General features: G+C 44.6%; 1 protein-coding gene across 1 annotated transcript in view; it reads left to right on the top strand.

Moving 5' to 3' along the window:
• Positions 1 to 26,341, top strand: part of MSH2 (mutS homolog 2) — a 576,743-nt gene that overhangs the window by 423,521 nt on the left and 126,881 nt on the right. Inside the window, exons 12-14 of the mRNA XM_085612740.1 lie at positions 2,142 to 2,387; positions 7,874 to 8,078; positions 21,679 to 21,926. Coding sequence (XP_085468866.1) covers positions 2,142 to 2,387; positions 7,874 to 8,078; positions 21,679 to 21,926 — 699 coding nt within the window. The remainder of the gene's footprint in view (positions 1 to 2,141; positions 2,388 to 7,873; positions 8,079 to 21,678; positions 21,927 to 26,341) is intronic.

Here is a 26,341-nt window from a genome sequence, read left to right as displayed (position 1 = left end):
GGCTGACTCCCTCTGTCTCCTGGAGCCACCCACACCCTTCAGCTCCTGTCAATCACAAGCCAGACATACAATTCACATCCGGCAGGCAGACACACAGCACACAGAAATGCCAACTTCTAAAAGTGGCATTTCTCCACCAGCCACCATAAATCTGCACACAATCAATCAATCACTGCATTTGTAAAGCGCGCTACATACCCAAGAGGGTCTCAAGGCGCTGGGGAGGGGGGGGTGCTCCTGGTCAAAGTGCCAGGTCTTGAGGAGTCTTCTGAAGGCCAGCAGGTCCTGGGTCTGTCGTAGGATGGTGGGGAGAGTGTTCCAGGTCTTGGCGGCGAGATAGGAGAGGGATCTGCCGCCGGCGGTGGTTTTTCGGATGCGAGGGACTGTGGCGAGGGCGAGGTTGGCTGAGTGGAGGCTTCGGGTGGGGGTGTGGAAGCTGAGTCGGTTGTTGAGGTAGGTGGGTCCGGTGTTGCGCAGTGCTTTGTGTGCGTGGATCACGAGCTTGAAGGTGATCCTTTTGTTGACGGGGAGCCAGTGCAGGCCTGTCAGGTGGAGTGTGATGTGGCTGCGGCGGGGTCGTCTCAGGAGCTTGTTTGTAGTTTCTGAGTAGAGGGCGTTGCCGTAGTCGAGTCTGTTGGTGATGAGGGCCTGGGTAACGGTTTTTCTCGTGTCGAGGGGGATCCATTTGAACCATTGCGCAGCATTTATCCTCACGAGTTCATACATACTAAACTCGCCCCTGCACTCCTCTCACACCAGGAATTACCATGGACACACATATCCCCCATGCATTCCTATGGGAGGGGAGGGCAGGCCAATCTCACCACACGCGTTCCGAGCGCACATGCACTTTACACTGGGCCACAGTGCTAAAGTGCCCAGAGGCCTAAAATCACTACGTCAGAGCTTAAGGCAAAAAGTTCAGGGGTGAACCTGCAAAAAGGGCCAAGTCCAACACCCTATATGTACATGCACTATATAGAGTTGTATTAATAGAGGCTATATACAGGTTTTGATTTTAATATGCAAACGTTATAATATCAACCCAAGTTATTTGTCAACATTGTAAAGTTCTAAAGCTTAGGGATTGCATTTTTTTTCATCAATCAAGATACAGATATTCCGAGAAGAGATGGTAATGTCCTCAAATCTGCCATATAAAATCTCGGCCTTCTCGAGTTTTGTAGTTACAATGCAGGGAGAACAGATATGTTTTTACGCATTGAACTCTTCTTAAGGATCTAGGCAATCCGTTATAAAGTAACTTCTGAAGCTCCCAACACCGAACCCAGATGCGTAAGAGCAGTGCATGGTCAATGCTGTCCGATAAGTCTTGCACACGAAAGGACAAACTGCCCTATTCTGCGACTGAAGCAGCTCATCCCATGCATCCAGGCAAAGGGGTTTTCAGTACAGTGTCTGGCCAGAAACCTGAGTACTGGAGGTCCAGAACTTTATACTCTTCAAGGTAGGCTTGAGCCAGAATGGAACCTGCATTTCCATCATCTTCCTCAGTACATGCAGCCCTACTTTAAAGTGATTGAGAAAAAGGGCTCAATGATCCATGCTATATAAGCAGTGTAACTACAGATTTTTTTCAAGTGAAGCAAACCGATGCCAATGGTCAAGGAGCTGTGCCAGTGACCAAAGAACTATTTACAGTATTGACAGAAATGGAGCAAGATAATAGGAAAATGTTTTGACTGCAACACCTAGAAGAAAATCGTCCTGCTTACTGGTGATTGCTGAAAATGAACACAATGGGAAACTATAGTTGTATGGAGATGAAGAACCTCACGCTAGAGAAAACGTCACTGTTGAAAGGTCGCTTCAGTAGTTAATTGAAGGCATGCCAATCTAGAGAGGTCCATGCTGAACAGCGAAATTTACAGGTAAGTAACTTAGCCACGTGCAAATATTTACCATTTACTTGTTCGTTTTTTTAATTGCATCCTGGTGATTTTACCCTAGCTTGACTCATCAGTCCAGGTTCGCACATTTTTGCTTTCTTTGCATGGAGAGTCACCTGCATTTTAATCGCCCCAGTTGTTTTTGTTTTAAATTGAATGAACCGAGCCAACAGTGGCAGTATCTGCATCCTGAGCTCTTTGAGGTAAAATGTTTGTACTTTTTCTGAAAAGGTTATGTGGACCCAATGCAGACGATGAATGATGTGATTGCTCAACTCGATGCCATTGTGAGCTTTGCTCATGTGTCCAATGGAGCACCAGTGCCATACGTCCGACCCGCCATTCTGGAGCGGGGGCAGGGGAGAATCACGCTGAAAGCCTCGAGGCACCCTTGCATTGAAGTGCAAGATGAAGTAGCGTTCATCCCCAATGATGTCATCTTTGAGAAAGAGAAGCAAATGTTCCATATTATTACTGGTAAGCATTTATCAAACGTCTTTCATGTATTTTTTTATTCTCAGGATTGTTAAACATATTTTAAACATGTTTTAATGGCAGCAAACCAGGCAAAAAATAATTGCTTATTACAATAGAAGGTCCAATAGATCAAATGCACAAGACTCATTTCTTTTTTTTTTTTTTTTTTAAATCTTTATTTATGGTTTTAATGATACAGAATAAAACTCTGCAGAAGGATATGAAATCAGACACGCAGGCAATAACAATAACGCATCAAAACACATACATTGAGCATACAGTACTTTCGTTAATATGCAATGTTCGCAAGGACCAATAATATTACACATTTAAAGCCATAGGGATGTCCCCACTACGGAGGTTCGAGCCCCAACGCTGCAGGGCTCAAAGGTCCCACTCCTATGTAGTATATCAATGGGGAGCAAGTGTGTAACATCCGGATCAGTAGATATCATTTGGAATGTGTAGTGTTCTCAGTGTCTCCTCCACATGGTCCCATGTACCCCAGGGCCGGACCAGCCATCTAGTTTCCCTAACTGTCATTCCCCACCCTACCCCGTATTAGGTGGATCCCCGTCCCCTACAGCAGAACCAACTGCGTCGGGCGGGTCCTCCACTGTATGTGTTAGCAAGTAATCCGTAAGTGGGTCCCATATATTGGGTCGGGAGGCGCACGGGATACACAAGACTCATTTCTTACGTGTGATATTACTGTGCATGTGCTCTAACTCCAAGCAGGCCCCGATTCAATGATGGAACTTGCTTTCAATGTGGTGCTTGGGATCGGAGCACAAATGCAGCCCCCCCTGTGCCCCCATACCCCTCCACCCTCATAGCCCTGTCATGTCTTACACCAAAGCACCAGGATTCATGAACTGTGCTTTAGTTTAGTCCCCATCAGACACAGGGACTGGGACTGTGAATTGGGCAGGTCTTCCGGACCCGCCATCTTTGTGTTCCAAGAAGAGCATTGGCCAAGAAGAGCCTTTCAGTACGTTCCGTGATCTTCGTACTCCTTACACCTGCCTCTTGTATCCCACGCCTGGACATTTCCCCCCTTGCTTTACAGATACATTTGCACTTTAAGCATATGCTCTCCCTCGTTCACTTCCTTTCTTTCTCTGTCCCTCTTGCTCTTTTTTCGATTGTGAACTGTAAACCAACCCTCCTCCTCTGCACAACCCTTGAGCGGTGGTGGGGGTCTCTAATGCATATAGGTGAGCTTCTACTTTGCACCTTCACTTAAATGAGTCCTGCTGTAGGCCAGGACTCGTGTAGAGTCATGGACGTTCTTTGTTGCTAATGATTAAGAAGATGAGTGAGTAATACACTGACTTGCACCCGAGCAGGGTGTCCTGGTGCTAAGTCGTGCTACTGAAGGTGGGCAAGGAAACATTTTTCTGAACAGTTAGTAAAGAACTAGTTACTAAGACTGCTGATCCAAATTTTAAGACTGCTGATTCAGACTTTAAGACTCTTGCCAGCATGAAGGTGTTTTTCAGATGATTGTAGAGAAAAAGGAAAGGGAGAGTGAAGGAAGTGGCCAGGCACGTGTCTGGTAGATCTCTGCTCCAAATGAAAATGATCCTGCTTTGAATTTGATATTGGAAATGGTAATACCATAAACACTTAGAGGTCATATTTGACTCTAGGCCGCCAGTTGGAGCGTACCAAATATGGCGAAATATGCTTATACGTTTCAGCATCAAAGAGAGGCAGTGAGCACCTGTGCTACGCACAACTTGTAGCAGTGAGAGTAAGAACTTCGGAAATCTTAGAGAAAGAATTTACAGTTGTCCAGGATGAAGAAGCTAGTATCCTGGGCAACAGTTTTCTGATATGGCGAGGAGCTGAACAATTGTCTTTAAGACCTCTGGAAGGCAAAAAAAACCATATAGCAGTCGCCTTGTTGGTGTAAGTTAATGGAAAGTTAGAAGCTAAAGTTTACACCAAGGCTATGCAGAGTTTCCAGTGATAATAGAGGAGCCCTCTATTTTGCGCACCACCAGGATAGTATAAAATGCATAGAGCGCACTAAACCCAGAAGGTGTCAAAGCGTAGCGGAACAAAGGAATCCGCTGTAGCGAAGCTGCAAATCCACGACCAGAGATTGGAGAGGTTGTCATAGAGGAAGAACTTAGTTTTGTCAGAGTTTAGCTGTAAGAAGTTGCCATGCGTCCATTTAGAAATAATGGAAAGGCTAATATTATTGAATTGTGAATATAAGAACAATTTCCAGTTCATGCAGATGAAACATTAAGATAAAAATAACAAACGAGTGCAGCTAGACATGCTACATTTACGTTAAAATAAATGTTGCTCGGAGCGCAGCCTTTCAGACCTCAATGTTAAATTTAAAAGATGACATAAGGGGGTGTGGATACAGCTTGTGGTTGGTCCCTAAGAAAAGAGCACAGCCAATCCAACCCCTTGTCATTCACTTCAGTGACCCTTAGAGAATTCAGTAGAATTGAGCACAAGACAGTATAGTATTGAATGCTGCTGAGAAGCCCAGCAAAATCAGAGTATCATTGCCATGCTCATCTGAATATAGCCCAGGGCAGAGACAAGGCCATCCTTCACTGCTGTGTCCATGTATGAATCTATTGTGTGTGGAGTCCAGAACTCTAATGATGTCAGTACATTCTGAAATTTGAGATTTGAACATAGGCTCTGTAACTTTCACAGCAAAAGACAGAAAGGCAATGGGGCTAAACATGGAAAGCACATTAGGATCAGCCGTAATCTTCTTTAACAAAGGGACCACCATTGCATTCTTCCAACTGGAAGGAACAGTGACCTTTGCCATAGATTGATTGTGGGGCTCCTCAAGACTGGAGATACGGTTTTCATAATGATTTGTTACAAGGCATGTGTGGCTGTGGATACTTATTGCTTTGAATACTCACGTCATCTAGTGTTGGGTCCGGATGTGTGCAAGTTCTTTTTCTTCTAAGAAGTCTTTCGAGTCACGAGGTAAGTGACTCCTCCTCTTGGTGATAATGCGAATGGGCATCAACTCCATTGTTAGATTGTTTTCTTTCTGCCATCGGGTTCGGACATGCATTACTGCACTCCGGTTCGAGACCGGTTTGGACTCCTTTCAGTTCGTAATTCACCTTTACCCTTGTTGGTATTGTTATCGAACGTATTCCCATCCTTGCGTTTCGAAATCTGGAAAACTATCGCCCATGGGATTAATGCACTCGAACAGCAGCCTTTCGGGCCTCGCCCTTCTGAGCCCATCTTTCTATCTCTACGGCTTCGCCTTAGAATGCCCTGCTGATGGAATGGATGCCATTCTGTTTCTGCATGTGATGCCATGCTAAGTACCCAGGGATCAGTTGTGCTTGTCTCCCAATCACAGGGAAGAGGACTGCGAGGCCTGCTGATCGTTCCAATCAAAGAAAACCTTACGGGTCCAAAGGGCATGTCGCAGGGAGATGCAGCAGAGAGAGGTTGACGATACACCTGAAATCTTCGGACAATAGAATGAGGAGGAGGAACTCCTCGAGGCCTCTGTGGCTGAGGAAGAGGACTTTTCCATTGAAGACTCCAGCTCTGACTTGGAGATTGACCTCCAGATGCAGGACATACTGCGAGTACAGACGTGTTCTTCCTACCACTGAAAAAACATTTGGTTCAGACTGAACATAAGGCTTCTGGGTCACCACTGCCAGCAGGCCATGGTCGACACCAAACATCTGCTGTGGATGCCCCGCCTTAGAGCTCGGCACTGAAAGTATAGCTGAAGCCATCAGCTTCCACGCCTAGCTGAGCCTATCGATCCTCTGCTCTGACCACTTCGGCTCCAAAACTAAAAATATCTCAACACTTAAAAGTTCGAGACCAGCATCAAAATCCGACCCCGGTACTCTGGTGGAACCAGTCTTCCATAAAATGCAGGAACGGCTCGATGCATGCCAGAAACAGATGCATATACAGCCTCAGACTGGCCGCATCTTAACCATGATAGTGTGTCTGCGCCACCTCCATCAAAATGCCTAACCCTCCTTTGAAGAAGGTATAGATTTGCCGGTGCCTGTTAAAAGGAGAAAGACAGACAAGGCAACTAGTCCCTTGCACCCTCTTCCAACTGTTTTACCACCACCACCTCTTAAGCCTCCACCCTTCATTCCACCACCTTCACCCTCTATACCTCATTCTCAGGGTGATCACCCAGATATTACTCCACAGAGGTCCCAACATACCTTCATCGGTGAGCATGGGGGCAGACGGATGAGTCTTATGATGCACCAAGCCCACAGGTCATTGGTATAGTACCTTGAACAACATCCTGGCATATACAGGTGGAGGGTATTTATGGCGGATTTGATTTGGTCAAGCTTGCAGAGAATAATTTGCTTTCTGCTTGGTTTTATAAACTTTGCCTGTTCAGTTTCTTAGGAAGGAGGACATTGCAAATAGCTGAGGCAAGCCAAGTCCAAGTGTCTAGAAGTATTTACACCAGTGCAGGATTTTCTCAGAGTCTGGCCCATAAGGTCTTACCACTGACTGTCAATATTGGAAATAATGGTTGAATTCAGGTGAAGATATTAGTCATTTGTTGAAAATGTATGAATGTGTAGGATCGCCAGCTTTGTGAGTTATTTTCAAAAAGATTGACTCTCCTGGATTAACCCTTTCTGGTGACTAATCACTTCCAAGCTCTCTGCTTCCATTGCAGTCCCAAATCGATAACATAGAGGTAGGATACACTCCTTTCTTCACATTCCTTGAAGAACTGAAAAGTCTTCATTGACAAGATCATCAATGTGGAACATCTTTCTTCGGCCTAGTCACAATTGTTGTCATCAACCTTTCTGTTCACCGCACATTCATTGAATGAGTTATTGAAGTGAACTTGTCATCAACAGAAATTGGATTGTTGAGGACAGCTTAATGAGTGAAAAAACATCACCTTTTCCTGTTTAAAACTCCCACCCCTGCATCCCTAGAATGTTATCGAGAACATCTTGATCGTAGAGTCTTAGTTGAATGTTTTTGTTATAGATATGCTTTTATTCATTGTGTTTTTGTAAGCCATAGTGGTAATTGACTCAGACGCTCTGAAACTGATCCACAGTCACATAGACGCAGAGCCTTTGAATATCCAATTTGTTTGTTCTGTATTTTGGGATTCCTTTACACTGGTGATGGCCCTCTGTGATTCAGGGTACTGAACATATGTGACTCCTGTACCCACCGCTCACCCCTTACTTGTAGGAACTTTAACTCCTTAGTATTAAAGTTAACCTTTTTTGCCCTTTATCATTTTCTTTTCATTTACTTTCATGTTGCTGCATTTGTCCACCAGCAGCAAGTTTTTTCTCTTGATGCTGTGTAATTTGTAGACTAAGTATTATTAAAGTATATACTTTTGATTTAATTTTATAAACTCAAAAATCAGATTTGCATTTCATATATTCTATATATTTAGGTCTTTAATGTATGTTAAATACTTTATTTTTTTACCAATTCTTCAGGTCCTAACATGGGAGGTAAATCAACATACATCCGCCAGACGGGCGTGATAGTTCTTATGGCCCAAATTGGTTGCTTTGTTCCATGTGACTTGGCAGAGGTGAGCATCGTGGACTGCATTCTGGCTCGTGTTGGTGCTGGTGATAGCCAAATGAAGGGAGTGTCAACTTTTATGGCGGAAATGTTAGAAACTGCTTCCATACTCAGGTAAGGTAGTCTGTATTTTGGTAAAAAATGCTTTTCTATTGTGGTAAACAAAAGTACTGACAAACCAGTTGAGCAGAATTTTATTACAAATAGCATAAATCATATTTGGAAATTTCAAGGAACGTTCTCAACTAACTGACTTGTCGTTACTTTTGAAAATGGATACATCTTCTCACTGAATCATCCTCTCTAAGTATCTTCAGATGTCAGAATAAATCCAGCAATTTCTCAGGTGCTAACTAGGGGTGGGCGGAATTTGCGTAGTCGCGCTACGCAAAGCTCTGCGAAACGGTAAAAAATCTCCGCGAATCCTCGGAAATTCCGCGAACACACAGAATTGCTTGTTCGCAATGCTTTTTTCCTGTAATCGAACGCTGTTTGCTTGCTCGGGGGGGAAATATCTTGTGAACACGCATTTTGTGAAAGCAAACAAGCAAAAAATTTCCGCGAAGCTGCGGAACGCAGAATTTTGGGCAATTCCACTTTCTCCGCAGAACGCGAAATTACCCTAATTCCGTGAGCGGAACGGAATTTACCACCCAGGCCTAGTAACACTCGCAATTTGGTGGAAGACCAGGGTTGCTGCAGTACATTACTACATCTAACATGGGCATCTATGGTGTCTGACTCATGACTGATGCTAGTGGATCTTTCAATACCTATTCCCCATCCATGTATCTTAAGTTTGTGCTGCTGACACCAAGAAGAGAGCGAGCTGCCATCTTCTTTGTTTGGGAGCACATTTAGATGCACTGTTGTAAGAACCCTATCCAAAATTATACAAAAAATACAGTTGCAAATCAGATACACACTTTTTGCTAGTCCATTCTTAAGTGGCTTAATATATTTGTAAAACAAACTGTGAAAATGAAGTCTTTTAATCTCTCTGGTTGCCCCCACAAAAAACATTAATCCTTCACTTAAGTTGTGATGGCTGCAGCAGTTGTTTAGGTTTTCTCTGTCTTACGTGGAGACCACAACTTCACTGAAATTCTTACGGTGAAGGCTTGAGCATTGAAGCCTCTCTTTCACTTATAATAAAGTGGTTATAGATATGCTTTATGAAAGCTTTGGGGAAACGACAATCTGCCATGCAGACACAAGCACAGGCCTGCACCCTCAAATCCATGTTGTTTCAGTCCATCTTGTACTGCAGACTGAAGGTGTCTACACTTCTGTAGCCTTTCTATTGGGTCTGCCACACTGAGAGTCTAAACAAATTGATGCCAACGACTAAACTAGTTTTAGTCAGTAGGCTTGGCTTTAAGGGCTTCTAGTGCTTTATTTCCTATTGCACATTACTCTAATGATCTTTCTGAGATGGCTGTTTTTGCGATGCCAAATTTCCTAACTGCAGACGTGCACTATGTTAGTCTCCATACCGTCCATGCCCATATATAAGGAACACAGGGCAGTGATCCTAAGGCATGAATATGATCAATTGGATTTCCATGTTATGTGTAGGCTTGGCTCATTGACCTGCTGTTCGATATGCGAGGGTGAGCATCTTTTCAGAGCTAAAACAGACATCCTACATTAGAGTTTCAAGCAGAACATGGCGAAAATCGGCTTACCAATGCATTCTGTGACTGTGGATTCTCTGCTTACAGTAGACCTCACTAATCTCCATAAATGCTTCCTACTTTCCAAAGACAGAAGTGATGGCTGGTACAGAGCAGCATTGGGTCGATTGCCAAGGTTCACAATTCTGTTGTGGAGCTTGTGTGTCAGGCTGAGGGAGATTACTTCAGATCAATTAGTTCTTTTTTCAGGCAATGGGTTGCCATTCTCCAGAAAGCCTTCACCTGTTGCTTTCCCTCCGCCCTCTGTGCAAATGTGTTAATGAACGAGGTGCTGTGGAGATCATTCTTCCTGCAAGAAGTGGAAAAGAATGCTAGTCCAAATAGTTAATATAAGCTAGAAAGGTAATTGCCTCCGTTCTGTTTTATACCACGTATGTCAGGAAATAGAAATGTGTCCTGTCCTTCAATCTTCAAGGTATAGATTGCTCAAAAGTCCTGGGATGATAACCTTTTTAATTTGTGATGCTACCATTTGGTCTCACATGATCCCCCTGGTGGGTATTTACAAAAAAGTCTGGGTGGTCGCATTACCTTATCAATGCAGATTTGCTGAGACTGCAGTGAACTATTTCACTTCACAAGCAGTCATTTGCATAAGATCGCTCTTTCCTTAAATATTAGGAGTCCTTCACTTATTCTGTTCCATAACATGCAGTACATTAGGGTACTGGAGAAAAGAAATCCTTGCATGACTTGGAAAATCGCCTCTCCATTGCCAACCTAAAATACTCTTTGGCCTTGAATGGGACCTATGGTCCTCTTTGGTTGGTTTTTGGCTCTGGCACCAGGGATCACAAGAACTGTACCCAACCGGGAGCTACCACTCAGAAGACCTTCAAGTGTCACCCATTGATGTCCAACATTCTGGCTGGAGAATGAGGACATCTGTGCTCTCATGTTAACTTCTACTTTCCAGCAAAAGCCAGCTCAGGCCGTCAAACCTCAGGTCTTCAGACAGGTCAGGAAATCTCAAGCAAGACACGCTCAGCTAGCTATCTCATAATATTTCAACAATAGATATGGGGCTCATTTTGACAGTATATTCTTTGTTGCTGAGAATCCCCCAAAACCGTGGGTTGATTTTTTTTTTCTTCAAGTCAAAGCTTGCCACATGGAAAAGCAATAAAAAAATTCTTGATATGGTCACGTAGGGCCAGGGGGCACTCGGCAGTTCCTAGTTATTGTCTGGTTATACCTGTGCACTGATATTGTTGCTATGAAAATCAATAAAAATGAGTTCTTTAAAAAATTCTTGAAACCAGCTCGAAAAACATGTTAAAATCTGGTGGTTTCTCCTTCAGTTAGGAAATCATAACAACTTTGTGGGCACTGTAGGTTATACCTGCGGCATGAGTTTATTTGATGTTTGATTTTAAGCTATCCCAGGGAGGAATCTAATTTTTTGTTTAACCTGACCATAAAGTAGTTGGACTGAAATTGCGGATGTCTCATTACCTTATTGAAAATGCTGCTAGAACCATGAATATTTTTCTGTATATGTAAGAGCACACTTGGCTCAAATATTTGGGTCTCAAGGCTGGAACCAAAGAGAAAGTAATTGACTTGCAGTTTGGTGTCACTAACTTCTTAAATCCCTCCTGCATACCAGTTCTCAAGCAGTACAGAATGCATGTGGTCTCCAGAGAATCGCTGAGTGTCATTGAAGCAATACTTTTGAGACCAATCCCATTGTTCCAGCCAATGAAGGCTTGTATGACTTTCAGAGTATCAGCATAATTTCTCTCAAAGCTTGAGACGGGCAGCACCGCTTCCTCTGGTACCATTCAGCATTTCCCAATAGGACCTCCAGGGAGGGAAACAAGCTGCTTCTCCTGACCTCAGCTGAGGTCAGAAGTTCATGTGATCCAGAGGATCTCCTGCCCTCTTCAGTGCCATCCCAGGTAGTTCACCTCATTTTAGTCCGGGAGAAAGCTTTCTCCCGGAAAAAGCCGGGACCAAGAGTACCACTGATGTGTAAATCCTCTTGGAAGTCTGGAATGTTTGTGCTCTACAAACTAGCACCTCTTTTCAGGCCTCCTGGTTAACATCCGCATATTGTCTGCAGGAAGTCAAAAGTTTCCTTCTTTTAGAAGCAGTGGAACCAGTCACGCCCCACGGAAGGAAAAAGGGTGGAGTGTTAGTCATGACATCCTTGGGGTGGTGTTCCCCTATGCTTTTTGTTATGTTACGTTAAGCCATTTATAAAGCGCTCAGCTGCCCCGGCGAAGGGGCGTCCCGGCGCTGACAGCAGTTTCCAAGTGAAGTCCGGTTAGGCCATGGGAAAGAGAAAAGTTTTGATAGCCTTTCGGAAGGATATCAGAGAATCTAAGCTGCGGATCTTCAAGGGGAGGGAGTTCCATAGCTTAGCAGCAAGAAGACGGAAAGACCTACCCCCAGCTCTAGTTCGCTTAACTCGGGGGACAGAAGCCAAGATCAATTCGGATAATCGCAGTATGCGGGCAGGTACGTATGGAGTAATCAGGCCCGACAGGATCTCAGGTGTAGAAAACTTTAGAATTTTAAAGGTGAGGCATAGGGTTTTGAATTCGACCCTTTTTGAGATAGGGAGCCAATGGAGGCGGCAAACAGCATCCGTTCCAGAGCACGTTCTTGAGAGTCCAAGTAAGACTCGTGCATCTGTATTCTGGACGCGCTGCAGACGGTTCAATTCCGCTTTATTGACGCCTAGCAGCAAAGAATTCGCATAATCGAGTCTAGATAGAATGGTAGCCTGGACTATAAGTTGACGTATAGTCGAGTTAAAGAACCCTAGAATAGGCCTTAGACCACGTAACAGACCAAAACAGGTGCTTGCGATTTTTTTGGTGTGATCTTGGAAACCCCGGGTAGAATCGAGCCAAAGCCCAAGGTTCTTTACCACCTGCTTAGGGGTAGGGGCAGGGCCCAAAGAAGGAGGCCACCACTGAGTGTTCCAAAGCCCCTTATCCTTTCCCACCAGTAGCAGATTTACTGGCGTTGAGCTGAAGACAGTTCTCCGTCAGCCAGCCTGCAACCGCCTCGAGGCCCTTCCGAAACTGGGTGGCACCGTTGGCATGATCATCCGAAAGAGCCACCACCATCTGGGTGTCATCCGCGTACGAGACCAAGGTGAGGCCATGGTCGCGTGCGACTACTGCCAGGGGCTGAACATAAAGGTTAAACAGAGCCGGACTTAAGGCCGAGCCCTGCGGGACCCCCTGCTCAATGGGCTGGATGAAAGAAGCGAAAGGGGGGGATAAAACCTGAAATGATTTGTCTGACAGGAAAGAGCGGAACCATTCCAGAGCAAGATCTTTTACTCCAGCTTCCTCTAGTCGGCGCAGTAGGATCTGATGGGAGACCGTGTCAAACGCGGCGCTCAAATCAAGCAATATGAGTGCAGCTGTTTGACCTTCATCTAGGATGGAACGCAGATGCTCACTTACCGCTAAGAGTGATGTTTCGGTACTGTGGCCGGCGCGGAAACAATTCTGAGACCGGTCTAAGATCTTATTATTATTTAAAAAGTCAGAGAGAACTTTGACATGGGCCTCCGCCACTTTAGCAACCCAGGGCAAGAGAGAGATCGGTCGAAAGTTTTCAGGCTTAGTGGGGTCCAGTAGCGGTTTCTTTAGCAATGGAAGCACCTTGGCTTGCTTCCAGGACATGGGGACCAATGCCTTGCTGAAGGAGGAGTTAATGGTCAGTAGTAGAGGTGTGAGAAGTACGGATAAGCAGTCCCTGAATTGAGCCGGTCTCATGGGGTCAAGAGGAGAGCCTGATTTAACTTTGGTACTCAAAGCAAGAAACCCCTCCTGAGAGATGAAAGGAATAGCCTCTAGTATAGCGTTAGATATAGGTATTAAAGGGCTCTCTAAAACCCTAGGGCAGTTAGGAAAGGTTTTATAGATGGTTTCTACTTTTTGAACAAAATGGGTGGACAGATCCTCACAGTGTTTTTCAGAAGTGATGGAAGAGGTAGGCAGATCCTTCCTCTTTTTAAGATCACTGAGAATCTTAAAAATGCATTTTGTAGGAATGTTGCTAGATGCCATCTTGTTGGTGATAAAGGCGGCTCGCGTTGACTGTATGGCTTTGTGGTAACATTTGATAGCATCCAGGTACTGTTTTTTATCTGTGGGGCAGTAATTCTTCCTCCAGGCTCGTTCGCGCTGACGAATGATCAAAATGAATATTTAAGTCGCCAATTAAGCTAAAATTAGCTGTTCTCATAGCCAATGCGTGGACAGCTTCCATAATCGCTGCTTTGAATTCTGCTGAGGGACCAGGAGGGCGATAGACCAAGAGGCCCGAGAAGGAAGAATTAGCGTTGAGTGAGAAGGTAAAGCGGGCGCACTCGCACCCTACCACGTCCTCCCTAACGAAAGTACAGTGCAGGGGGGATTTAAAGATCACCCCCAAACCCCCACCTCTGGTTTCTCTATTAATGGTTCGAATGGTAAATCCCAAGGGAAGTGCGAGGCCAGGTTCGATTACTGTGTCTTCATTGAGCCAAGTTTCAGTGACAAAGAACACATCCGGGGACTCGTGCTCAATGAGATCATAGATCTCGTTATAGTGCTTAACGAGAGAGCGCACATTCAGATATAGAATTTTAAAGGGGGTCTTGATCGCGTTGGAGGGTGAAGGGGGCGGTACGGAGTAAGAATTATACCTACACCTATAGCAACAGAAGAGCCCCTCCGTCGCTAATCTAGGTTGTGGATTGCAGGGGTATATACGTTGGCCAATAGATATCAGCGATTCTCTGGTGTAGCTGAGCGTCACGGAAGTGGAACTGGCAGCATGCCTGGCATCAGGCGACGTCCAGGCGCGGACGGGCGCAGACGGGTTTGCCTTAGGCACGCCAGCGGCGCGCCAGCGGCGCGCCCACTGCGCGCCCGTGTTAGCATCAGCTTAAGTGCTGCCAGGAAAAAAAAAGACTGGTGCGAGGCACAGAGTTCCCCCAAGATGGCGTCCCCCCGGCTTCCGTTAATGAGGCTGGGTTGCCGATCCGGTTTCACCGCCTGGCCCAAGCACCCTGAACGACTGGCAAAGGTAAGCAAAATGTGGCGTTTTTGAAAGCACAGCAAGTTTAAGCAATCTAAAAACAACAGATCAGAACAGAACAAGCGAGCATAGGTAATTAAAATTTCAACATAAATAAAGAGCACAAACACTACCTCCCGGCTCAAGCCTCAGGAGACAACTTTTGCCTTCACTCATTGATTTTTGCTGAGCTCTTTTTTGTTGGCATTAGAGCTCTCTGCACTTTACACCTGCTACTGAGTGGTAAAGTGCTTGTGTTCTCTTTAAAACATGGTAACATTGGACTGCACCCTCTTGGCACATTTAATTTAATTGTACATCACTAGTAAATGGTGCTACATGTTCCCAGGGCCTGTAAATTAAATGCTATTAGTGGGCTGAAGCACTCATTGTGCCAGCCATTGTGCCAGGATCCACATCTGTGCATAGCCTTGCCACTTACATCAGATGTAAAAAAGGTTATGGAAGGAATGCTTGTAATACGTCTAACCTCTAGCAATTGCTAAGGGTAGCGTTCCAACCTATCATTCTTTTGCCCACCATACCAGGAATGTCGTGAATTGTTGTCACCAAGCAAGATGCTGTGTTGTAGAGACTACAAGATCACTCCTGAAGTTGTAGCTTCAGGAGTGACCAGAGGTTTATTAACACAAAGCAATGAGTATTCAAGTGTTAAAACAGCTAATAGCTTTTATGTGGGTGAATCAACATGTGAGTGGCAGTTACACCAATGGCTGCGTACTTCAGCTCTTGCTCTTCTGTGTGCTGATGGTATAAGGTCTGCAAAAGGCTAAACCTCTTTCTTACAAGTCCTAATTTAGGAGTTAACCTACACCTATGGTGCTTCGTAAGCTCATTTAGCAGTGCCCTCTTTTACATTCACGTATCTGCAACCTAATCTGAAACTATCTATCTGCATTAGCTAATGCATATCAGAGTACTATTCCTGTACATACAAATTACAGTTCTGAGCCATAAGTCTTCTAGCATTAAAGATGATCATTGATAGTGTTAACCAACTGCGACAATTATGCTTATATCTGTCACCCATTACCTCTCCAAGGTTTGCTTGTCCTATTAAACAGTAAAAATTATTTGAAAATAGGTGACTGGGAAATGCATTATATCCGGAGGCAAGTCTATGTTTTTGATGGAGAAGAGAGTTTAAAGCAACATTGCAATCAATTTAAGCTTTCTCTTATTGGAAAGGCTTGAACTATTATTAGCGTAGATAATAGAATGTGGCTTATTGAGCATATGATAATTCTTGAGCTCAGTAATTCTTTTTAAACATGGATGGGTGTAGTGTCCTGCTGGACACGTAATGATGCAGTCCATCCCTAGGGAGAGTGCAAACACCCACCCCACCCCACCCAACACAGGTGATAGACCTGTTGTTGATAGGCTGGTCTTTCCCCCAACCTTTTGCCTTAGGACTTTGAGCACTTTACCTCTGCTAACCAGTGCTAAAGTGCCTGCGCTTCTCCCCTAAACATGATGACATTGGTGAACAGCTGATTGGCATATTTGTTATACTGGTAAGTACCTTGTAAAGTGGTATACATAGACCCAGGGCCTATACTTCAAATGGTAATACTGGGCCTGCAGCACTCATTGTGCCACCCACAGAAATATCCTTTCAAACCTATCTCAGGCCTTCCACTGCCGTACCTGTGTTTAGTCTACTGCTACTCTGACTTGGCATTTAAAACTACTTGCCAAGCCTTAATCTTCCCTTTTTTTTTACATACATGTCACACCTAAGGCAGGCCCCAAGTAGCCCTAAGGGCAAGGTGTTATGTAAGTAAAAGGTAGGACATGTACATTTATGTTTTGCATGTCCTGGTAGTGACAAAGGGCCTATTTCATTTTTCACTGTGAGGCCTACCCCTCTCATAGGCCATCATTTGGGATTCCGTAATATACTTTTAAGCAGTAATTCCTGATCAGAGAGGTGTAGCTTCTCATGTTTGATATGTTTGGAAATGATAATGATAAATCCTCTTTACTGGTGAAGTTGGATTTAACATTTCTGTTTCAGAAATGCCAAATTTAGAAAGTGGACATTTCTCTGCTCTTTGTGCCTTACAGCCTCTCCAGTACACGTCAAGGCTTGGTGACAGCTACTCTTTGTGCATTCCCTCTAGGCAGCCACATAAACAGGAAGAGCTTGGTGTGACAGACTTGACTGAGTTGAGAGGGATCCTTCTGCACTTCAGAGTTCTTTTGAAGTCACCCCGTACATCAAAGGCACTTTTGGGTATAAGTACTGGATCTCTGACCTTCTAAAATCAGACACCTCTGAATCAATTCAATTCACTTTATAAAGATAAAAGCATAAAAGTACACAATAAAAACAGCACAGTTAATAGAGAACTTAAAAAGAGCAGAGGCTCGTGTCCAAGTGCCCATTCCCATAGTCCGTGATCTGTAACATTTATGAAACTACATCATAGAGCCCATCTCTTAAAAGCAGATCAAAATCCTATGTGACGAGCTAATTACAGTAATAACAGTTGCCAGGGTCTACCATTACTTGTTTAGTGCAATTTAGTTAATTCAGCGAGTATGGTTTATAGTCAAAGACAGTTTATGGGAGACAAATTTACAAGGTAGGCTCATAGGTTAAAACTTCCAAACGTCCAAGGTTTTTCCTTCTTCCCAGGGCAGATATGATGAATGCTATGTCACGTAGACAAATATCCCCATTTCCCAAAGCACATAATTAATAAAAAGCATCCTGATAATAAAACGTAATTACCAGTTTTAAAAATCGTTTCTGAATCTTGAACTGAACCTCTGTCAGAAGAACTGATGTGCTGCTTAAAGGACTTAACAGGACTGCCTTTCTGGAAGGACTGCTTTTCTGTTTGTTGCCCTCCTGCCTGCTGCTTCCTGACTCTGCTGGAAGGACTCTGCCTTTCCTCCAAGTTAGTGGTCAGGTGACCCCGTCAATAAAAGGGCTTGGGCGCACATGCTCATGGTCCAGTTAAACACTTATGCATTGTCTGTGTCCTCATTTTTACAATGTAAAGTCGTGGGACTTAGGGCCCATGACTTTACATTGATGACCAGGAGGGGGCACCCCACCTGCCATCCTGCTACCGAGGACGCTGCTAGCTCTGATTCAGGCTGCTACCCTTTACATGGGGGCAGCCAGCGTTCATCCCCATGAAGAGGACGGAGGTCGCTACCATCACTGAGGAGCAAGGCGAGGGGCACAACTTGGCCCCGCAGACTGGGAGCACATACCGCCTCATGGAAGACAGCCTGCTATCAGCGAGGCAAGGGCTGCGGCCAATGGCGGAAGACACCACACTCCCCGTGGTGGCCACTTGCTGCCTGTAAGTTTGCTTGCCAGACGATAAATAGTCTAATAGCAAGGCCACTACAGCCTCCTCGCCGTAGCACTTCTCCAACAAAGCTCACCAGCCCTAAGAGTCAGCCTCACAAAGGATCCTTTGTGAGGATAGCACTGGAGATAAGTGTGCATTGGCCCGGGATCGAGCGCAGAGAAGCCAGAAGAGAAGGCCTGAGCGAGAATGCGCTGGGCGGCCCAAGGAATCCTGCCCCCTCACAGAATGTCGTTTGCAATATAAAAAAGCTTTTCCACACAACTCACCGGAGTGCAAACAGCAGCAGGAGCAGCCCTGCCCCCTTTGCTGTAATGTTAACCGAGAGGTGAAACCAGAGACTAGCAGAGGAGAGCTGTGCACCCCCATAAACCAACTGCTTCCACTGCGTGGAAGCTGAGCCCACTGCACACCATCTGGTAGCTGCCTGACATGGCAGTGCAGCAGAAGAGACACTTCACATTCCCCAGCAGCAGTACTCTCTCCAGCGACTTAAAGTGGAAGCCTAGACCGGCATGGTGGACACTGCGCACCCCTGGTGGCTGCATGCCCCCATGACAAGGAAGACAGGACCTGTTATTTCCAGCTCCAAGACTGCTAATCACTAGCCAACACCCTCCTGTAGGAAGGAGGAGAGCTGAAACCTTGCCCCGCTCTCCTGAACAGGGTGGGAGAACCAGTGACAGCGGATCCTGCCTCGGTCATAGGTGCGAGGAGTGCTGCACGCCTACTAGTCACAGGCTGTAACTACAAGAGATTGTTTTGAACTCCCTCAGCAAAATGCCAGTACCAGAGGTGCCCCCCACCCTTTTCCCACCACGAGATGGGAAGAGCTGCGCACCACGCTGGCAGAAGAAAAGAAAACCTTCCATGCATCTTACAGCAGCCCTGCTGCACCAATGACCCACCACTGCCAGAAGTGGCCCTGCTATATAAGAGATTTCATGAAAACTCACTCAACAGGGAATAAGCAAAGATCAGGGCATCTGCACCACGACAATAAAGGGTCTCTGCCCTGCAGCACAACCATCATGCCACAGAGAGTCGTGCAGAAGCGCAGCAGCACCTTGTAAAAGTCCAGAATACAGGGGATGTAAATGCCTGGCATTGCTAAGCCACCGGAAACACGAATCCAGCTGAGAATAGATGGGATTGCAGCAGTCACGGAGGACCATGCACTAGCCTATCAGCAAGAACAGAAGCACTGCGAGGTGAAAGACCCGAGTGAGAGAGATTAGGTGGACTGCAAGGCTCCGACACCCAGCACCTCCGTGGTGCTAATAAACAATAATAGGATCAACCACTTGCAAAGAGGAGGCACCCAAATGGTAACTCGTCGGCCCCCAGAGCACGATCAGGCAGACAAACCTTGCTGAGGTGAACACACTGTTAAGTGTAACAGGCATTGCAAAAAAGGGGATAATAATTGGCCGGTGACCGTCAGCAAGGGCTGCCAGGTAAATCAGAGTGGCACAAACCTGCAAATCCACCCGACCAAGAGCAGGCCTCTGTCGTGGCCACAAAACGACCTTTAAACAGAACCCCATGAGATGACGAGAGGAATGGAGGAGCTGAGCAGTAAAAGGGAGGTGAGCGCTCTGATGCTGCCTCTGTATGATAGATGTGGAAGCATCCCAGGAAGGCACCCAGATCACGAGGTTCAACCCACCGAGTGCCACCCACTAAAGAGACTGAAAACCCCAGAGACATCACGTTGTTCGTCTGAGACTGCGAGATGGACACAGACCCAAGCAGAAGAAGGTCCAAGGAAAGCAGAACCAGACCCGAAGGTGGACGTAAGCACATGACGACACAAATGTGGTCCAGGCACTTGGAACACACAATCCTGCACCCTCAAGGCACACCGTGCAATACCACACCCACCATGCCTGATGGCAGCGATGCATAGGAGAACAAGTCTTGCGCCACCCAGAGAAAGTAGGTCAGAACCACTGCTCCCTACCTCCCATGGAAAAAGGTCCCAGAAGAGGGTGCACCCTGGAGTAGGAACCGCAGAAGGTCCCTGAAGGAACATGCAGTACATCACTCGAAGAACTCGATAAGCAACTTCTCTGATCATCACCAAGCCGGAACCCAACACCTGAGGCCGGTGGCCGAACTATAGAGTGAGTCCACCACTGAGAGGCCCTGAAGAAGGTGCATGCCACTGCACCCAAAAGAAGAAGAAGAAGAAGAAGAAGAAGAAGAAGAAGCGTGAGCAATGAGAAGTCTCACCAGCATAAGCAGCAAGAAGGTGCATGCTGAAGCACCAAGGAGAAAGAGGAGAAGTAAGTGAGACCTGCTGGTTTACACTGGGAAACCGGACAACTGACCAAGCCAAGAAGAAAAGTGTATCGAGAGTAGCCAGGCCTAATAGGCATGCTTAAGAGGACTTAAGCTGCTGACAGAATTCATCCATCCTGCCAAGTGGGCAGATGAGGTGACGACCTAGCAACAGCACAGTGAGAGAACAGAGAATAAGCTGCAAAAAAGCGCGACCCGATTCTATGCCCCACACTTCCCAGCGTAAACATCCAGACAGTAACTGGTGGTTCAGCAACTCACAGTATCCAGGCTGAGCAATGCAGATGCCTCCACAGAGAAAGATGCAAGCACCTGGCTACCTTCACTCCAAGTAGTCAAAGACCCAAAAACGAATGCCTGCTACTATCAAGGTTCCTGGTACACCCTTCTTTTGAACTGTTGACTCCTAACCATGAATCACCTGGAACATCAGAAGAGTAGCATAACTCCATACTGTGGACATGGCTTCAGCCAGCGTGCTGCCAGATGTTTTCCGACATATTTGAACCAGCGTTTGTGCCCTGTCTCGCACAGGTTAAATGATGAAATCGAGCAAAGATGTGCTATTGCTGCCAGCGTCATCAGCCCATACCTCCAATGCTGTCTTGCTGATGGACGAGGTAGTATCCGATTTATTTTTGTTTTGTTTCCACTGGTCAGACTTGTTTTTCTTTTGAATTTTGGGAGGAATGTAGTGTTCTGCTGGATACGTAATGATGCAGCCCCTTCCTAGTGGCAGTGTTAACACCCGCCCATCCAACACAGGTTTCACGGATCTTGTGTGACCCGGTCAATCAAAGGACCCGGGCACATGTGCTCGTGGCCCATTTCAGCAACCACTTCTGCAGTGTCTGTGTCCTCCTTTATTAAGTATGTGGGCCTAGGGCCCACGACTTTACAATGCGTAGGACCCTTAGTGAGCCACCATTATTTTGGCAGCGGGTGGCTGTGCTAGTGATATGACTTTAATACAACATATTGGACTTGATCTTCGTTTTTCAAAAATGTGGGCTGTTGGTTCTAGTTTTTTTATATTGCAAAGTACTAACCAAGTTTGTAGGACATGTCAGTTTCTTTAAACATTTTAGCAAAGACCTATTCGGAATCTGAATATCAGAACAAGGTACATGTTTGTTATATTTTTGTTTAAAATTTCCAGATGCTATCAAATGCCTATTAGATGGTTCCCCATGTGCTATTTTCCTAGCCATGTTTCTTTTGAATGCAGTTTTTCTGTACACCGCTTGATTTGCTGTTACTTTTGTAATATTGTGTGGCAGGGGTGATTAGTATGTTGTTCCTCTCATTGTCTGGATATTTTATGTTGTTTAGGTCAGCAACCAAGAACTCGCTGATAATTATTGATGAACTGGGAAGGGGGACCTCAACCTATGACGGGTTTGGCTTGGCGTGGGCTATCTCCGAGTACATTGCCACAAAAATAGGCGCTTTCTGCATGTTCGCCACACATTTTCATGAGCTGACCTCCTTGGCTGACCAAGTGCCAACAGTCACCAACCTGCATGTTACTGCATTAACTACAGAGGAGACCCTCACCATGCTCTACCGTGTCAAGAAAGGTAAGAGTTGTTAAGGATGTGCCTGCTTATCTATCTTAATGCATGAGAGTGAGCTTTTTATTTTTTTATTTTTTTTTAGTTTTGTTCTTATAACTGACAGACTCCGGTAAATTGAATAATAAAGAATAACAGAGGTAGGGAGAACAACTATGGGACCTTACACGTCTTATCTGTGGCTGAAAGTAGTAGTAGCATGGTCATGTAGCCGCGTAAGGTACTTAATGCTGAATATAACTTTGACACTGTGAGCTCTGAAAGTGGTCTGGTTTCCAGTTGTGCATAGGTCGAAACTATTATTGCATGGATAGCTTTATTACTTACTGTTTATTAATCTGGTTTTTATTTTGTACTTTTACAACAAAAATCGAAAGTTCAAAGCTCTGCATATATCATGCAAGTGGAAAAAATACTATTTTCAGTTTCTAAAATAAATGTTTGTAGTGCAAGAGATTCACTATTAAATCTCAAGTTCGTAATTTATAGACTGGAAATAAGATCTTCGACATCCTTCCTCCTGATGCCATTATTACGGGGAGGTACTTATAGTTCTGCTTAGAGCAGGACCAAAACAATTAAAAAATAAGCATTGGCACAGCTAATAGGTCTGGGTTTAATGAGACAAAATATGCAAACACAGCCATGCAGATTTGATGTTCCCTGCCAATGCTTGGTAGTAGACGTATGGGTATAGTGGTGTTATTTGTAGGGTTGGTGTTGTGTTATTGGCTGTGGTGGTATTGTTGATGGTATATTGTTGTTCGTGGTGGTATTGGTACTATTTGGGGGTGGTGACATCGGCGTTATTGGTAATTGTATTGGACCAGAGTTTATTACTGCTGTGGTATGATGATCATGAACTAGGTGTCATTGTTATGCTTTAGATGCGATTCGGGACTGTCAAAAGCATTCAAAAACCACCTGATGCAATACAAAATGTCTGCGTTCTGTATACGAAGTATGTTGAATGTGACATAAAAGTGTAATGGCTGAGAGTGCATACTATTAACATGTTAACTAGTCTCGTTTTCACTGCAATGGAGGAGATGGAATGACGCACCATATTTAGGCCATGCCAATGAAAATAAATGTGGCCCAGTAACACATTCTTTAGAGCAGCTGTTAACGTTTACAAATGTATTAATGCACTGCAAAGTTAAAATTGAATGTTACTACAATGCAGTGTTAAGAGAGCAACACTGTTTGTTGCCTCCTGGATTTCATGATGAATAACTCTATATAGGGAAATGATGATTTAATCATAAGACCACTTCGATGTAATGCAATTTTGGCTCACTGCGCAAATTTAATCTCTTGCAACTTTATTGCCATTCAATACGTTAATTTAAAACAAATACTTAAGAAAAACTGCTTGCCATAAACGATGTACACAGATGCACAGAGTGCAGTACGTTATTACTATTATTGACACGTCTGAGTTGATGCCTAATTTCATTAAAATATGTTGTCTTCAACTTTGTGGCCTATTATAACCATGGTCACATTATAGCCGTTTTGATTTACATTGAAAGTAGGCTTCCATTTTCCCAAAATGTGGTCCTTTTGTTCTAATATCTGAGGCTTATATTTTCAACCTTGTGATGTGTGGCAGGATGAGCCGTTGACTGACTTTTTGTTGAATCTCTTCACTATCATACCTGTTGCTTCCTTGTCAGTGATCCATGTGATTCTCCTGTTGTTCCTTCTTGCCCAAATTCTGCATCTCCTATGCGGTCTATGAGGTATTTGTCTCATTCGTTGTTACCAATAATATATTGTACATGGTGCTGGTAGAATAGCAAATTTTAAATTTCATTTCTCCTAGCAGTTAAAATTACCAAGATAAAAAACATTCTCCACCATTTAAAATCCGCTTTAGTAAATGTCTTTTATTTCAAAATTGAATTTACAATTTTCGTTATCCCTTTCTTTTTTTTTTCTACTCCCCTCTCCCTGTACTATTTATAGATTCTTGTTTTATTTCTCGGTGGGATAGACCCCCCCACCCCCCCACCCCCTCTCTACTTTATCTCCTCTCCTTTTACTCCTACTTGTTCTGCTGTCTTCAAGTCCCGCTGCCTTTTTTGCTTATTGTGCTAGACCACCTTATCATAAATCCGTTTGACAATCTATTTTTCAATATCTATTTCCCCACAAAAATGTTTTTAACTCTGTACCTGATGTTTTTTCTCTTACCAGCAGGGCCTCTTCTTGCTGCAGCTGGACTGCATTTTCACCATACCATCCTTCTCCTGCAACTCTGTTACCCCTGTCCCCTTTTCTTGCCTTTTTTTTCTTTTCTTGTGTTCCATCTTTCATACTCTTTCTGTTTTTATGGTTGCAGCTGAAATAGAAAAAGGACTAGGATAGATCATAAAGTATTATACATTTTTCATGACTTCTGTTTAAAAAAAAAAAAGTTTTCTAAATTTCCCGGTTTCGTAGGAGTTATTGTAATTTTTTGTGTGCAATTATTTTTTATCATTTGGACCCAGATTTTTTCTCAAAGTGTTTTCAACGTTTTATACTCTCATAATTGTTTTTAATGAAAACCTATATTATTTTATTTATTTTCACCCTTGTTACCCCTTCACCTGCTCGTCTTTTTCTGTCAGTTTATCCTCCCAGACAGCTCTCTGTGCCATACATTTCTTCATGGAGTCCAGTGTTGGTTTATAGGCTACTTTGAGTTCTTTCATGATGATCTCCAGTCTTATATTACCAATATCATTCCTCAGTACTTCCTGTACGACGACTCCTTATGCCTGGCATTCATATGCTCTTTGCTCCATGTTGCCATGGGCTGAATCATTTTTTGTTGCTTCCTGCTTTGCTTCATGTTGGTTTAGTGTGGCCGGGTTGATCTGCTCTAAATCGTTTTGTATTGTTTGGAGGTGGGCATGTGTTTCTCAGTTCTTATATGTTTAAATCTTTTCTGGGTTCTTCCAGTTTGCTTACATGGATTTGTACCTTTTGTCATAGTATTTCACTAATGACACGTACTGTTTCAGATGCAGTGACTCGATTGCTGATGCCAGTGAATTGTTGTGTGTGTCAGGGGCTGTTAGTCTGATTTTGAAAGGTGGTTTAGGATTCTAGCAGATTGACAGAAAATCAAATGCAGGCTCTTTTTTGGTGTGGTAGGTAAAATAATAGGCATGTTGTTCGACTTGGCCCTCTCTGCAGGGTCACTACAAATCTTTTGCTTTCATTTCTACTATTTTTGCTGAATTTGTTCTCCTATCAGCCACACCGCATCGCACACACCCACCAACAAGGCCAACATCAACCCCTGCAGAAAGATCAACTGCTTGCCGATCAATGAAGACTCATTCTGAAAACATGCCACAGAAATCTGGAACAACATCACGACCCACGCGCTGGAGTCTGTCTTCATCACAGAAACCTGGCTGGACTCCGCATCCGCTCCATACATCGCCACAGCCAACCCGATGGATACAAGATCGCGCACCAAGACTGATCCAACAGAAACGGTGGAGACATCACCATAATCTGCAAAGAAAACCTTGAATGCTCAACCTCCGCAGACTCCACCCCTTCATAGAGCCCCTCCACTTTCTACTCTGTACAAGCAGCAAAAGCACCATCAAAGGCACCCTAGTCTACTGACCTCCGGGATCCCGCCATGCCTTCTACAACGCATGAGGAATCTCCAGACCATCCAGAACACAGCAGCCAGAATCATCCTCGTCCTCCCCAGACAGACGCACATCACCCTCCACCTCAGAAAACTTCACTGACTACCAGTCGCAAAGAGATGCCAGTTAAAGCTGCTCACTCATACTTACAAGGCACTACACAATGAAGGACTGGCATACCTCCACAAATGAGTGAATTTCCACCAACCCACCAGAGAACTCCATTCCAGATCCTTCTCCCTTGCAGCTACCCAACGCATTCGCCGGGGAAACAGCCGGTCGGCTAAGACCTGGAACACCCTGCACCTCAGAGGCTCTGCATCACTCCAGCAGTTCAGGAAGGTTCTCAAGATCTGGTTACTCGACCAATAGTAACAGGCACCATGATCACGCAGCATGATCCCACAACGCCTCGAGTCCCTCACGGGTGAAGCAGCCGCACTTTACAAATCCTGATTCATTGATTGTTTTTGTTGGCATTAGGACTCTGTGTACTTTACTAGTGCTAACCAGTGCTAAATTGCTTGTGCTCTCTCCTGGAAACAAGGTAACAATGGCTTACTGCTGACAGGCATATTTACTTATAAGTCCCTTGTAGAGTAGTATAACATGTATCCAGGGCATGTAAATTAAGTGCAACTAATGGACCTGCAGCACTTATTGTGCCACCCACTTAAGTAGACTCGTAAAACATGTCCTAGATCTGCCATTGCAGCCTAGATACAAGTTTAAAGTGCCATTATATCTATATATCTCCCT

This window comes from Triturus cristatus, chromosome 6 (assembly GCF_964204655.1).
Source record: "Triturus cristatus chromosome 6, aTriCri1.1, whole genome shotgun sequence".
NCBI classification, from domain to species: Eukaryota; Metazoa; Chordata; class Amphibia; order Caudata; family Salamandridae; genus Triturus; species Triturus cristatus.
Note: the sequence above shows the minus strand (reverse complement) of the source record. Positions and strands in the feature narration are given on the sequence as shown.